General features: G+C 41.8%; 1 protein-coding gene across 1 annotated transcript; it reads right to left on the reverse strand.

Annotated features, from left to right (window-relative positions):
- Nucleotides 1-814: 814 nt before the first annotated feature.
- On the reverse strand, nt 815-11,758 carry LOC125806058 (BRD4-interacting chromatin-remodeling complex-associated protein-like). Its single transcript, XM_049485563.1, has 5 exons — nt 10,663-11,758; nt 9,430-10,548; nt 8,955-9,105; nt 8,491-8,645; nt 815-862 (listed from the first exon to the last, which is right to left on the reverse strand). Exons 1-5 carry the CDS (start codon nt 11,278-11,280, stop codon nt 815-817), a joined length of 2,091 nt encoding a protein of 696 aa, XP_049341520.1. The 5' UTR covers nt 11,281-11,758.
- Nucleotides 11,759-13,778: the final 2,020 nt, after the last annotated feature.

Genomic DNA, 13,778 nt, shown 5'->3' on the forward strand with positions numbered 1-13,778 from the left:
TATTACACAAAATATAATACATATTTGTACAGATCCCCTAAGGTGACATCAAAAAGAATGCATGGCCATGATTTAATCAGGTATGGGAACAAGATTATTATCTATGCCACGACTTATTAACACATGGGAACGAGATCCTAATACGTAGCCACAATTTGTTAAGGCGTTGGAATGACATACTTATGTGTGGGTGCCAGTCGTAGCCAGAAAATAATAAAGTTTGCTTATCTGTAAATTAATGCCCATAAAAAGGTTTCTCTTTTTTTATGTTGGAATGAATAATAGTGATAATTTGGAGTGTCTTACAGTGAGACATATTCGTAACTAAAAGACACAAGCTGACAGGCTTAGAGGCAGACAGTATTCAGACCTGTTTGCCTTTCTTGTGCAGCCATATTGTGCACAACCCCTGAGAGCCTTATTTTTTTAGAAAATGAAAAAAGATGCAGAGCTTTCCGACCTCAAACAATGCAATAAAGTCCAGAAATCAGTATTTGTTTTTTTAATCACAGTTTTCATGCATCTTGGGTTCTTCTCCTCCACCAGTCTTACACACTGCTTCTGGATAGATTTGTGCCTCTTCTGGTGCAAAAATTCCAGCAGTTCAGTTTGGTTTGATGGCTTGTGATCATCCATCTTCCTCTTGATTATATTCCAGAGGTTTTTAATTTGGTAAAATCAAAGAAACTTATCATTTTTAAGTGTTGTCTTCATTTTTTCCAGAGCTGTATTTCTCTACTGAGCATTAAAAGAAACACTAAAGCACATTTTCACTAGTGTGCAGCAGAGGGCGTGGTTTGTCAGTTTCCCCAGATCAGCAGCTCTGCTGAAGACCCCCCAGCAGCAGCTGGGCTGAATCTGTCTGAAGTGTGAAAGACAAACCTCAAACAATCAGAGAAAAGACGCAGGCCATAAACAAATGATTGCAGAACAGGGGATTTCCACAACTCCCACTTCACCTAATAAAGCTGTTTATCCTGCAGTAGTCTGTGAGTCCGGCTGTAAATTTACCTGACAGGATAACTCTCACTTTCAACTTATATATCCTGCATGTTTTGCTTTTACTACAGGGAATTTCCAACACTGATATAATCCACCACAGCTTTCTCTGTCTCTCACTTTCTTTCTCTCTGAGTCTCTGAACATCAAACCTGTATCAGAAATGTGCCACCTACTGCACCAGCAGAGAGGTAATGTAATAAAAATCTGTATCACCCTGTGCCGAGCTCTTATTACCAAACAAGGTTACTGTGAAAAACAAGCTGTTTAGGGTTTTAATCTATTATTCGAATTAAATATGAGTTTAAACTGTCAAAGGCTGTCAGCGTTAATGCATGCAATTAATGTGGAAACTTAATATACATAATATACTATATAGTATAATACTGTAGGTCGGTGGGTTATTTCCACAAAATCACTCTCACATAAAGAAGAGATCTCACCAGCTCTATTCTTACAAGTTTCAGTCCTTTTCAGAATGAGCTGTGCTCTGACACTTGAAATGCAAAAAAGCTGTTGCTGGCCACGCCCTCTTATTATGCTGAATGCTTACTACACAAACACGAACAAGCTAGTTTATGCTTAACTGCAATAGCAAAAGCACAAAACTCATTATTTTATTTGAAAGCATTTACGTTTCCGTCTGTCCCTCTGCTGACTTGCTGCAGATCCCTCTGTCAGAAGAAGTCTGCAGGCTAATCTTGCTATGTACTGTCAAAAGTTCTCAACCAAAATGATGAATGGCAGATGTTTTACTAATCTAGTCTGTGGTGTGGGTTGACGAGTTGTCCCAGCTGGCCACCAACGTCAGTAGACGTTAATTTCAGGTTTAATGTTGGTCATTTAACGTCAGAATGACGTCTAATACTGTTACGTGCCTGCAGGGGTGACGTCCCCACCGTATTACAGGTCCTGTTCACACCTGGCATTGTATTGGATACACTTTGACTGGATTCTGTTTACACTTGTCTCAAGCATAACCAGAAAAGATCTGGTTTTACTGTCCTGCCTAAAAAGCACACAAACATAAAAAAAAAGCTAATTGTATTCACCTCCACTTGGTGACATGCCTTAGGCCTGATTTACTACTGATTGAAAAAGATGTAACTTGTCAACGAATAGCACAAATGTGTCACTTTTTTTTTAAACCAGCCAAATACCAGTAAAAAATGTAGACTTCTCATTCAGTGCGTTTTCTTTCTTTTTATGATTTTTTTTACATTGTAAGTTTAATATTAAAAATGCAATTAAAAATATTAAAAAGTATATTAAAGCTAGACAGGAACACGTGCTGACTTTTTATACTTTAGATTCTTCTAAGTAGCACATTTAACTTTGCGGACAGATCTGCACACTCTTGGTATTTTCATCTGGAATAGTTTTCTCAGCATCTTAAAAGAAGGAGTTCCTGGAGGTGCTGAACAATAGTTGCTGTTTTTCCTTCACTCTGTGAAGCTCCAGCTCATTCAAAATCACCTCAAATCACCATCTCAGTTCATCAGGTTTAGATGAGGGGATTAATGTGGAGAAGACTTTTTTTTTATTACTGTTTACTACGTAATTCTATATGTGTCCCTTAATTGTTTTCATGTCTTTAATATTAATCTACAATGTAGGAAATAGATAAAATAAAGAAATTAAGAAAAACATTGAGTGAGAAGGTATGTCCAAACTGTGGACTATTACTGTGTAATTACACCACAGCAGTACTTTATTTTTTCTATATGCTATTGCTAATTTGCCTTCACTAATTTCCTGTATTCTCTAAGTATATTTACTCCATATTTATGACAGGAAAAGGACAAAGCTGGTAAGAAGTGCCTTGTCATCAGCTCTGCGACAGACTGCTTACAATCTCAATAAGCTTTGCTTGTGTGGCCCAACTTCAAGCAGTTCAAGTCCTTACACACATAAACAGCAGGCAGATGTAGAGCGAATGATTGTTTACCGAGCCTGCGATTCCCTAAACAATGGCTCAGATGACACTGAACCCTGGCAGCCTAACAGAGCGGCTGTGCTGCTCTCTCGCCGGTAAATATTTACCCTAATAAAAAAAGAAAAGTCCAGTTTCTTCACTGCACGAAGATGGCATGTGCTCAATCAGGAATCAAACGGGGGTGTCCTTAGTTATCGGTTTGTTTTTGTTTGCATTTTGCTTGTTTGGCTTTTGAGAAGGCTTGCGGGCCCACCATCGCACTGACCGATGCTAAAAGGAGAAATATAAATAGAGCTTGGGCCCAAAGGAGGGTAAACAAGCTGCCACAGGCCGAGAGTCTGCTGAAATAAACGCTGAATTTATCTCGAATCTGGGATTCGCCAACCTTAAACAGAAGTACAACCTTAAACAGAAAAAGTTGGTACAGTATAGTCAGAACCAACCTCTGACACTTTGTCCAAGAACTGTCAAAGAACTCCAGTTCCCATCATGCCCAGGACTCTGATCACATGAGACCTCCAAGACCACAATCATCTGAATATTGACTTCACCTGTTTCTAGCACTGTATCATCAGTGTTGTGCCAGTTCACAGCTTTTCTGAACTAGTTCAAGTTCAGTTCATACATGCTCAAAGTGAACAGTTCACGTTCAAAGTTCACAATTTTAATTCTGAACTAGTTCAAAGTTCAATTCATTTTACTTTTTTCGTGAGATATTCAAATAAATACTTTTTTTCACACTACAAGCTAGAAATCACTACGTTCTTTGACATTTTGTAGACATTTGCTCATGACACTGCAATTGTGGGTTTCTTACCAGGTGATGAAAATGTTCATAAGGAGAATCGATTTCTGTCTCTCTCTCTCGCCCTCGCTCTCCGCGTCATTGCCAGTATGTTATTAACTATCCAACGTTCATTTACAGTGATGTCTGCTGTTCATGACACATAGAGTGAACTAATTCACGTTCAAGTTCTTTATTAAAAAATGTGTTGCGTTCAGTTCAACGTTCACGAAAAAATTTAGCGTGTTCAATAAGCGCGTTCTTTTGAACTCGTTCACGCACAACACTGCACTGTATATACCCCGGCACTTCACTTACAGCGGGCTGAGTATTAGATTTGGTTCAGTCTGTCTATACAAAGCGTTTCTCTTGCTTGTGTTATTGTTCATTTTCATGTTTTTCTGTGTTTTATTTTATTTAGTTTTTCTTGTGTATCAACCTTTTGTTCTGTTTTTGCCTTTTTTGAGTTTAGTGTAACCTATGATTCTTCCTTTGCCTGTTTCTGACTCTTGATTTTATTTTTGTTTGTGTAATAAATAAAACATACTTTTTTGCATCTCTGTGCCTGTCTCATCCTGCCTGTTCTGGCCTGATCATGAGAACAACAGATATCCTGAGATATTTCATATTTTGTCTGCTCAACTTCATTAAATTAATAAGCCCTGTATCACATTCCAAAAATGTTGGGACATGGCAACAAAAAGCTGTAAAAGTAAACAATACTAATAAAAACAGCTACAATAGAATTTACAATTTGCAACTAATTCACATTTTGCTAGTATTGACCCACGCCCTTGACTGGACAGAGAAGAAGAGAGGGGGGGGTGAACTCAGAGTATTTGGGGTGGAGTTTGAGGCAGCTTCGCTGAAAAAGCGTGAAGCTGAAGCCCCCCCACGCAAAGAGAAACATGTAGAGAAAGGTAGACAATAAAAAAGAAAGAGGAAGATGGGGAGGAGGTGGGTACGAGATTGCTCAATAAGCAGGTAGGAAGTGATAGGAAGTGACGGTTTATATAGGGAGGAGAGTGGGAGGAGTGAGGGCGTGGATCTTCCTCCCAAAACTAAGTTATATACATATCTCCATGACTGAGTATAAAAAGAACATTTTAGAGAGAAAGCGTCTCTCAGACACAAAGATGGGAAGAGGTTCATCAATCTACATTTGAACTGCATCCAAAAATGATGTAACATTTTATGAAATGTTCTTTAAATATAAAATTATGATGACTGGACAATCAATTGTATATCCCACCATCTACAGTACATCATTTAACCAAAATCCCTGTGCTTAGAGTTCAAGGCCAACAGTTAGATTTGGATGCTGGTGATCTTTGGGCACTCAGGTGACACTGCATTTATAACAGATATGAATACTCTGCCCTGGAAATTCCTGCATAGGGAAACACACAGGAATACTTTCAGAAGTTCCAGAAGACTGTGAACAGTTCAATCCACAGTGTTATCCAGAAATGCTTAGTTAAATAGTTAAAAATGTGTCATGTAAAGAAAGAGCCGTATGTAAACGTAAAAATGTCTTCTCTTCTCTTTGCAATGAAACAAAAAAGTAGAAGTAAACATTAAAAAACCCTGAATTTAGTATTTTAATAGCATTTTCCATATCGTCCCAACCCATTCCGGGATTGGGGTTTTAATTGTAACTTCCAGTGAAAAACGAGGTGTCCGCTGAGGGGGAGGAGGGTTTATTATCGGGCTTGTGGTGATCGTTTAAGACTAAAATGTGCAGTTGCACCAGAGATCTCAGCCTGGAGGCCACTTTCTTTGGCAGGCGAGGGGAGAGGTAACTGTGATGCCCTGGTTCTAATGGTTTTGTGAGGTGTGACGCTAAATGGGGAACTTACAGATGCAGCACTGGGGAGCGAAATCGCTGTGTCTGGGGCCTCGGGGCGCTTCTTAATGATGGTGGACCGGTTTTCTTAAGAACCACAGCTGTAATTTCCTGGCGAAATAAAATAAAGGGGGGAGGGGGTTTCCAGCCCATCCGAAAGTGTTATATTGCAACCTGCAATCAGTAATCCCCCTTCCCACTTTAGATACACACACTTTGCACACACACACACACACACCAGATGAGTCAACACGCAGTTTTTTCTGTTTTTCCGAACAGTTGGAGCATAATCAGCTCACGATTTTCATTTCCACAGGTTGGACAAGATGACTCAAAAAATACAACTTGAGTCAACAACGAGTTTTTCTAGCAATTACAGCCTAGCGAACCTTCCAGAACCGTCCCACAATGCTTCTCTCAAGAACGAAAATACATTTCACATTTTCAACTTTACCCCCAAAAGCAGAAATAAAGGCTACTCCATTCTCCATTCCTCCAGATGTGCTCAACAATCCATGGTACCAGAACCCCGCCAAGGTCTACAAAAGTCCAAGAAACGAATGGGTGACATCTGTAAATAAACAGAGAGTCAGCAGGGCTCTCTTCGGGTGTGACTGACATCGCAGGACACAGAGAAAAACCAAACCCGTCTGTTTTCCTTTCCCCACAAAAACAGTACAAATTTAGGAAGAACTACAAAAGCAAACCTTGTGGTCGAGTATGTTTCTGCATAATCATAACTAAACCTATCTTCTGGATCTTCATAAAGAGTTCTGTATCATTGCTCTCCAATGAAAAACAAGTATCTCCAAAATAGCAACGTTACAGAACAGAGAGAAAAAAAACTTCGTAACTTTCAATGGAAGTCAAAAGAGTTTATTTCAGGTAATTTTGAAGAATTTCTATTGGTCCATTCATCATGAAATATTGACACAAAGTGTAAGGGACAGTTTGTTTGTTCAAATTATGTAGTAAACTAAATTTTGACATTTCAAAATTGTAGATGTGATGTGATGTGATGATATACACTCAGAGATAACTTGTCCTAACCCATGATGATAAATAATGAGTAGTAACTAATACAGTAACTGTAAAGTTTAGTTGGATTGCATTTGGTGGAAGGGTGGCTGTCGTGATGGTGTGTCCATTAAAACACAGGAGGATGAACAGAACTTCAACTGATGCAGTTTATTCTCAGAGTCACAGCATATTTCACGATGAGGCAGAGCAGGTGTATGAATGGACAGTTAATGCATGGCTGAGGAAAGGATGGATGGAGGAAGGAAGATGATGTAGGGAGACATAGGGTGAATGGAGAGATTATACAGGATGGTTGTATCTACAGGATGGATACACAGGATGGATGTTTTATACAAACACACATCCATTGGAAGCTCAGTCCACAATCCAAAAGAGGTTCAAATCCTCAGACCATGCCAAACAAAGAAATAATAAAATGGCCGACAGTGCCATTTTAACCTCTAAGCCCCGCCTTATCCTGCTGCAAAGAATTATGGTCTATGTAGTTTACCTGCTCCCAGGGAATTTCCAACAATATGCTTGTTCTGAAGCATCACAGAAGACATGCAGTTCACTTGCTTGATCACTTGTTCCATACCATCTAGGAAAACGAATGTTATGCAGACTTGGTAGTTCTTCTTCCCATTCCTGCCAGGATTGTTGCAAGGAATCTGGTAGGAGAGGGTCATCCCATTCTCTCTTTTTTGACCACAATTTTTGGAGAATGATTTTGGCTCGAGTGATGAAAGGACTTAGGTAACCTAATGGGTCGTATTGGGTGGCCAGTACTTTGTACACATTCCTCATTGTTAAAGTGTGGTATTTCACTGGACGGTACTTATAACCGAGAGTGTCAGAAGTGCAGTCCCAGGTTAATCCAAGCGTTCCTTCAAGTGGATTGTTAGCATCTTGATTCAAAAGTTGAATTGTGCTGGTTGCCAGAGCTTCCAGTGGGAGTTCATCAATCACTGCTGGATCATTGCTAGCCCACTGACAGATGTCAAAGCCACCTTCAGCCAAGATTGTTCTGATCCTTGTGATGAGTTCTTTAGCTTGTTTTGAATCTTTCAAGGACTGCAAACAATTGTCTACATAGAAAGACTGCAAGACTGTGTCTACAATGTCTTTGTCTGCTTGAGGGTGGTTTCTGACATGAGTTTGGAGTGCATAAACAGCACAACAAGGACTGCAGGTTGTCCCAAAGGGTAGTACTTGCCATTCGTAGGTTGAAGGAGCTTCAGTCATCTGCTCACGCCAGAGAAATCTAGTGAATGGTCTGTCTTCAGGAAGGAGTCTGATCTGGTGGAACATTGCCTTGATATCGCCACTGATTGCAACAGGATGTTCACGAAATCTGAGGAGTACACCAATTAATGTAGGACCAAGGATAGGTCCTGGAAGGAGTTGCTCATTTAGAACGTAATCTTTGTGAGAGAAGGAAAAGTTGAAAACAATGCGATATTTTTGGTTATGTTCTACTAAATGATGAGGAATGTACCAGGATGCATTGGACTTAGCTTCTTGTTCTGGGGACACTAAAGAAATATAACCCAAGTCTTTTAATCTTGTGATCTCTTTGGCATAGACCGCAGTCAAACATGGATCATTTTGCAGTCTTCGTTCTGTGCTACGAAGCAATGGGAATACAGCTTCCTTTCCAGATTTAATGGTAGGCATTTCATCTTTCCACAAAAGGGGAGTTGAGTGACGTTGAACACCATCCATTTTGACTGTCTGAGATTTCTCTTCCAGCATGGCCAGGGCTCGTGTGTCCTGTTTAGATCGTGTGACCTCTCGTTCATTTTGATAGGGCAGGACATCAACTTGCCACAATTTCTCAACATTGTGCATGAGTTCAGCAGAGGAAGATGTGGAAACATGCATACATTGGACTTTGCTTTTTACCTTGTGTAGGTAAGTTGGTCCTTGCAGGGTCCATCCCAATCGTGTGTGAATGGCCACAGGGGTTCCAGGGGGTCCAGCCCTCACCTCTTCTATGGCAGTTATCAGGTAAGTGTTGTCTGCTCCGATGAGTAGCATTGGCATGGCATTGTCAAAATCTGGCAGGGGAAGATCTTCCAGATGTTGGTAGTACCTTTTGAAATAGCTCATTGGATAGCTATGCTCAGTCAAAGCAAGATTTGAGGATGTGAACGCTCCCTTGATTACATATTGCTCAGATGGATTATCTGCTGCTGCAATATTGAATGTTACAGATGAGCCTTGTATTTGTTCAATACCTTGCCGAATGGTGTGAAGCTCCAAAACTTCAGGTGTTCCTTCAAGTTGTAATGTGTCTGCAGCTTGTGACAAGATCATTGTTCGTTCTGAACCATCATCAAGAAGAGCATATGCATGGCAAGACTGACCTTTGTAACTCAGAATGACCTTTACCATCTTCAGAAGCACTTTGGGGGAATAGCTTGATGGGTTCAGGTAGAGTACCTTGGAGGACGAATGCTGAGGGACTAAATCATCTGTTTTCCTGTTTGCTTCATGAAGAACACCAAGGTGTGGACCCTGACATTTTGGGCAGGGTTTCTTAAGGTTACATTCCTTAGCTTGATGGTGTTTTGCACATCGCCAACATAATCCGTTGCTTCTGATCCATTCCTTCAAATTACTTGGGCTTAGTAGTCTAACTTGGGAACAGTATGTCAAGCTATGCTCCTGACTTTTACAGTATGGGCAGGATTGAGATTTCGCATGCACAGATAGAGTTGGATTCTTGGCTTGGGCTTTAGCTTGTTGGAAATATGAGGAAGTAGGAACTGTAAATTGGTTCTCACGTTTGAATGACTTGATGGGGGCAGATCTAGCTGGTCTTGTGTATTCACTACTGACCAAAACACCAGATGCTAGAGCTTGGCATTGGGCTTCTCCTTGAAGCCAAGCACTGAAGTGCATTAAGTTGTACTGGACATGGGGATGGTGTAACTGGGCGTACCGTGCATAGTTTGCAATTTGGTCAGTAGGTAATTTGCTTAATAATTGTTGGACATGGGATGAACAAGACAACTCTGCTGTCCCAGCTCCTGGACCTAGTGATTGAAGCATTCCCACTAGGGATTGTACTCTAAGGGCAAAGGCATGAAAACCCTTTGAATCTCCTGGACGTATTCGAGGGAGTTGCAAAATAGAGGATATCTCTCTCAGGGCAAGATGGTGTGGCTGACCATATTGCTGTTCAAGAGCTGCTACTGACTTGGTGTACGGTTGTGGGTCATGGGCATATGATAATGCTATGTAGCGAGCAGAGGGTAGCAAAAGGTGGTCCAATAAAACATGATACTTAAACATCTCAGACTCATAGGGGGGTACCAAGTTGTCTAATGCCATTTTCAACATAATGAATTCATATGGGTCATCACTGCGAAAATCAGGAAAGGAAGGAGTAACTATACGGGATGAATAATGGCTAGTAACAGGAGTTTGGGAAGGAGAGTTGGTATAGTGAGCCTGAGGCGCATAAAAGCTATGTACAGGAGCAGTTGGAAGCTGTAGGCCAGGTAGAGGAGGGACATAAAGGTTGGATACAGGAGCAGGCTGTACTGAAGGAATGGGTTGGGGAGCAGGTTGGACTAAAAGACCAGGCTGTAAAGCCAAAGGAGGCAATGGGTTAGACTGGGAATCAGCAGGAGTTGGAAGATCAAATTGGGGGGCAGGATAAGACTGAGCAGGCTGGAAGTTAGATTGGAGATTACAAGGAAGCAAAAAACCAGACTGGAAAGCTGTGTGGGGCTGAGGCTGAGACTGTAAAGAGCTAGATGGGGAGGCAGGATAATGCTGAGGAGGCTGGGAGCTAGGCTGGGAGCTAGACTGAGGGATATGAGGAGGAAAAACAGCAGACTGAGAGGAAACCTGAGGCTGTACAGAACTAGATGGAAAGGCAGGCTGAGGTTGAGGGGGCTGGGAGCTAGACTGAGGGATATGAGGAGGCAAAACACCAGACTGAGAGGAAACCTGAGGCTGTACAGAACTAGATAGAAAGGCAGGCTGAGGTTGAGGAGGCTGGGAGCTAGACTGGGAGCTAGACTGAGGGATATGAGGAGGCAAAACACCAGACTGAGAGGAGACCTGAGGCTGTAAAGAACTAGATGGAAAGGCAGGATAAGGTTGAAGGGGCTGAGGCCTAGGCTGGGGATTATGAGTAGGCACAACACTAGACTGGGGTGCAATCAAAGGCTGAGGCTGTACAGAACTAGATTGGGAGGCAGGATGGGGAAAAGCTAATCTAGATGGGGCTGAACATGAACTTCTAACTCTGTTCTCTTCAGGTATAGAACATTGAAATTCTACACAACTATGAGGTCTTTGTGCAGGTTGGGAGTAATCAACATCAAAGTCATCATCAGAGCTAATGCAATCTTCAGAAACATTTACTGACTCAGAGTCTCTGTTACAAATATGCAGGGATCCCATACGATCAACAAGTAGTTTTATTGTCTCTTTCAGGCTGCATACCTCGTCCTGTAGTTCCTTGAGGTCAGATTGTTGTTGTGCTGGGGCAGGATTCGTGATCCCTCTACCTCCAGGTTTAAGATGGGTAGCTGAAGGCCTTGGATTAGTGGTGCAGGGTTCCTGTGGCTTTCCAAAGCCCACTGACTCGACGTTATATTGCTGAAGATGGGTTGGAGGCCTTCTCTGCCGTGTGGATCGTCTGTTCTCTTGATCTGTATCCATCATAACTGCCATTCCCGGGTTTCGGCACCATGTAAAGTTTAGTTGGATTGCATTTGGTGGAAGGGTGGCTGTCGTGATGGTGTGTCCATTAAAACACAGGAGGATGAACAGAACTTCAACTGATGCAGTTTATTCTCAGAGTCACAGCATATTTCACGATGAGGCAGAGCAGGTGTATGAATGGACAGTTAATGCATGGCTGAGGAAAGGATGGATGGAGGAAGGAAGATGATGTAGGGAGACATAGGGTGAATGGAGAGATTATACAGGATGGTTGTATCTACAGGATGGATACACAGGATGGATGTTTTATACAAACACACATCCATTGGAAGCTCAGTCCACAATCCAAAAGAGGTTCAAATCCTCAGACCATGCCAAACAAAGAAATAATAAAATGGCCGACAGTGCCATTTTAACCTCTAAGCCCCGCCTTATCCTGCTGCAAAGAATTATGGTCTATGTAGTTTACCTGCTCTCAGGGAATTTCCAACAGGTGCAATTGGCTAAACTCTTTCGAACCGAATTAACTTTGAAGATAGACCAAACCTTCTTTTGGTCTGACTCCACTGTAGTTTTAACATGGGTGAAATCAGAATCCTGTCGCTACAAACCTTTCGTAGCTAATCGTTTGACAGAGATCCTAGAACACACCTCCCCAGATGACTGGCATTATGTGGACTCAAAGAATAATCCTGCAGACTATATAACTAGAGGTCTTAACCTAACTTCCTTGGCATCATCCTCTAAATGGAACTATGGTCCATCCTTCCTCCAAAAACCACAAAATCTTTGGCCATGCATGCCTCCTTGCCCTGAAAATACAATCAAAGTAGAAATGAGAAAACAATTTTGTGGTCATGCAGGAGCTGATGTGCCCAGTCCATTGCCTGACATCACAAAGTACTCCAGCTGGACTGACTTGGTGAATGAAACACATCAGTCTTTAACTCCAACAGTCCCAGACCTTACCCAGAAACAGGTGGAAGCAATGCTGTTGTCCCAAGCCCAGAACGAAAGTTTCCCTGAAGAGATGAATGCCCTCAAAGCAAACCACCCTGTTCCAAACTCCAGCAGACTTTCAGCTTTAGCACCTGAGTATGATCCCCATACAAAACTGATTCGAGTGGGAGGTAGATTAAGACGGTTAGACATTGTTGAACCAGACACCATCCATCCAATAGTTCTAGATCCCAGGCACCCTTTAACATCACTCCTTATCAAACATTATGATGAGATCCTGTTTCACTCTGGTCCAGAGAGAGTGTTCTCAGAAATTCGAAGGTACTACTGGATTCTGCGTGGACGGCAAGCTGTGCGCAAACACCAGTGGTCTTGTATGCAATGCAGACGATGGAGAGCAAAACCAATCAATCCACAAATGGCAGATCTACCATCGTCTCGCTTACAGGTATGGCAACCCCCCTTTTGGGCTACAGGAATGGATTGTTTTGGACCTTTCATGGTTAGTCATGGCCGCAAAACAGAGAAAAAATGGGGCATACTATTTAAGTGTCAAACTACACGGTGCATTCATATTGACCTGCTCAATAACCTTGACACAGACAGTTTTCTAATGGCACTTCGAAGATTCATTTCCAGGAGAGGATGTCCTTATGAGCTGTGGTCTGATCAAGGAACAAATTTCAAAGGTGGAAGTAAAGAACTGAAAGAAGCTTTCGAGAACCTCAATTCTAACTTGAAAACAGTACTGGCCAAACACCAGATAAACTTTCATTTCAATCCTCCTAACGCTCCTCATTTCGGTGGGACATGGGAAAGGGAGATCAGATCCATCAAAACAGCACTTCAAACCATTCTTTGTAATCAGTCTGTAACTGAGGAAGTTTTGAGAACAGTACTGGTGGAAATAGAAGGTATGTTAAACTCAAAACCTCTGGGTTATGTATCTTCAGATATCTCTGACTTGGATCCAATAACTCCTAATATTCTGCTCATGGGGCGGCGGGATGCATCACTACCACAAGCAGTGTATGCACAGACTGATGCATTGAAACGGAGACGGTGGCGGCACAGCCAAATCCTGGCAGACCAATTTTGGACTCGATTCATTAGAGAGTACCTCCCCACTTTGCAACTAAGACATAAATGGAAACAGTTGACTGATGGCCCAAACTCACAAACAGCAGTACTTGTAATGGACCCTCAACAGCCTAGAGGTATGTGGCCAGTAGGCAAAATTTCTCGCCTTATTCCAAGTTCTGATGGACAAGTTCGTACAGCTGAAGTATGTTTAAATGGTAAAAGTTATATTAGACCTGTAGCTCGTCTTATTCCACTTCAGGTTGTTTCTGAATCTAATATTCTTTCTTCCTAAATTCATCAATATGCACACATATTGAGGGGCGGCTGTTGGAAATTCCCTGGGAGCAGGTAAACTACATAGACCATAATTCTTTGCAGCAGGATAAGGCGGGGCTTAGAGGTTAAAATGGCACTGTCGGCCATTTTATTATTTTTTTGTTTGGCATGGTCTGAGGATTTGAACC

This window comes from Astyanax mexicanus, chromosome 12 (assembly GCF_023375975.1).
Source record: "Astyanax mexicanus isolate ESR-SI-001 chromosome 12, AstMex3_surface, whole genome shotgun sequence".
NCBI classification, from domain to species: domain Eukaryota; kingdom Metazoa; phylum Chordata; class Actinopteri; order Characiformes; family Acestrorhamphidae; genus Astyanax; species Astyanax mexicanus.

Excerpts from the sequence above, each read along its gene's own strand:
- LOC125806058 (XM_049485563.1), bottom strand. The coding sequence starts at position 11,280 with ATGGCAGTTATGATGGATACAGATCAAGAGAACAGACGATCCACACGG. Across the intron at positions 8,646-8,954 it reads GGTCATTCTGAGTTACAAAG|ATTTTGACAATGCCATGCCA; the intron begins GTCAGTCTTGCC and ends TTCCCCTGCCAG. Across the intron at positions 863-8,490 it reads GACCAACTTACCTACACAAG|ACAGATTCAGCCCAGCTGCT; the intron begins GTAAAAAGCAAA and ends TTCACACTTCAG.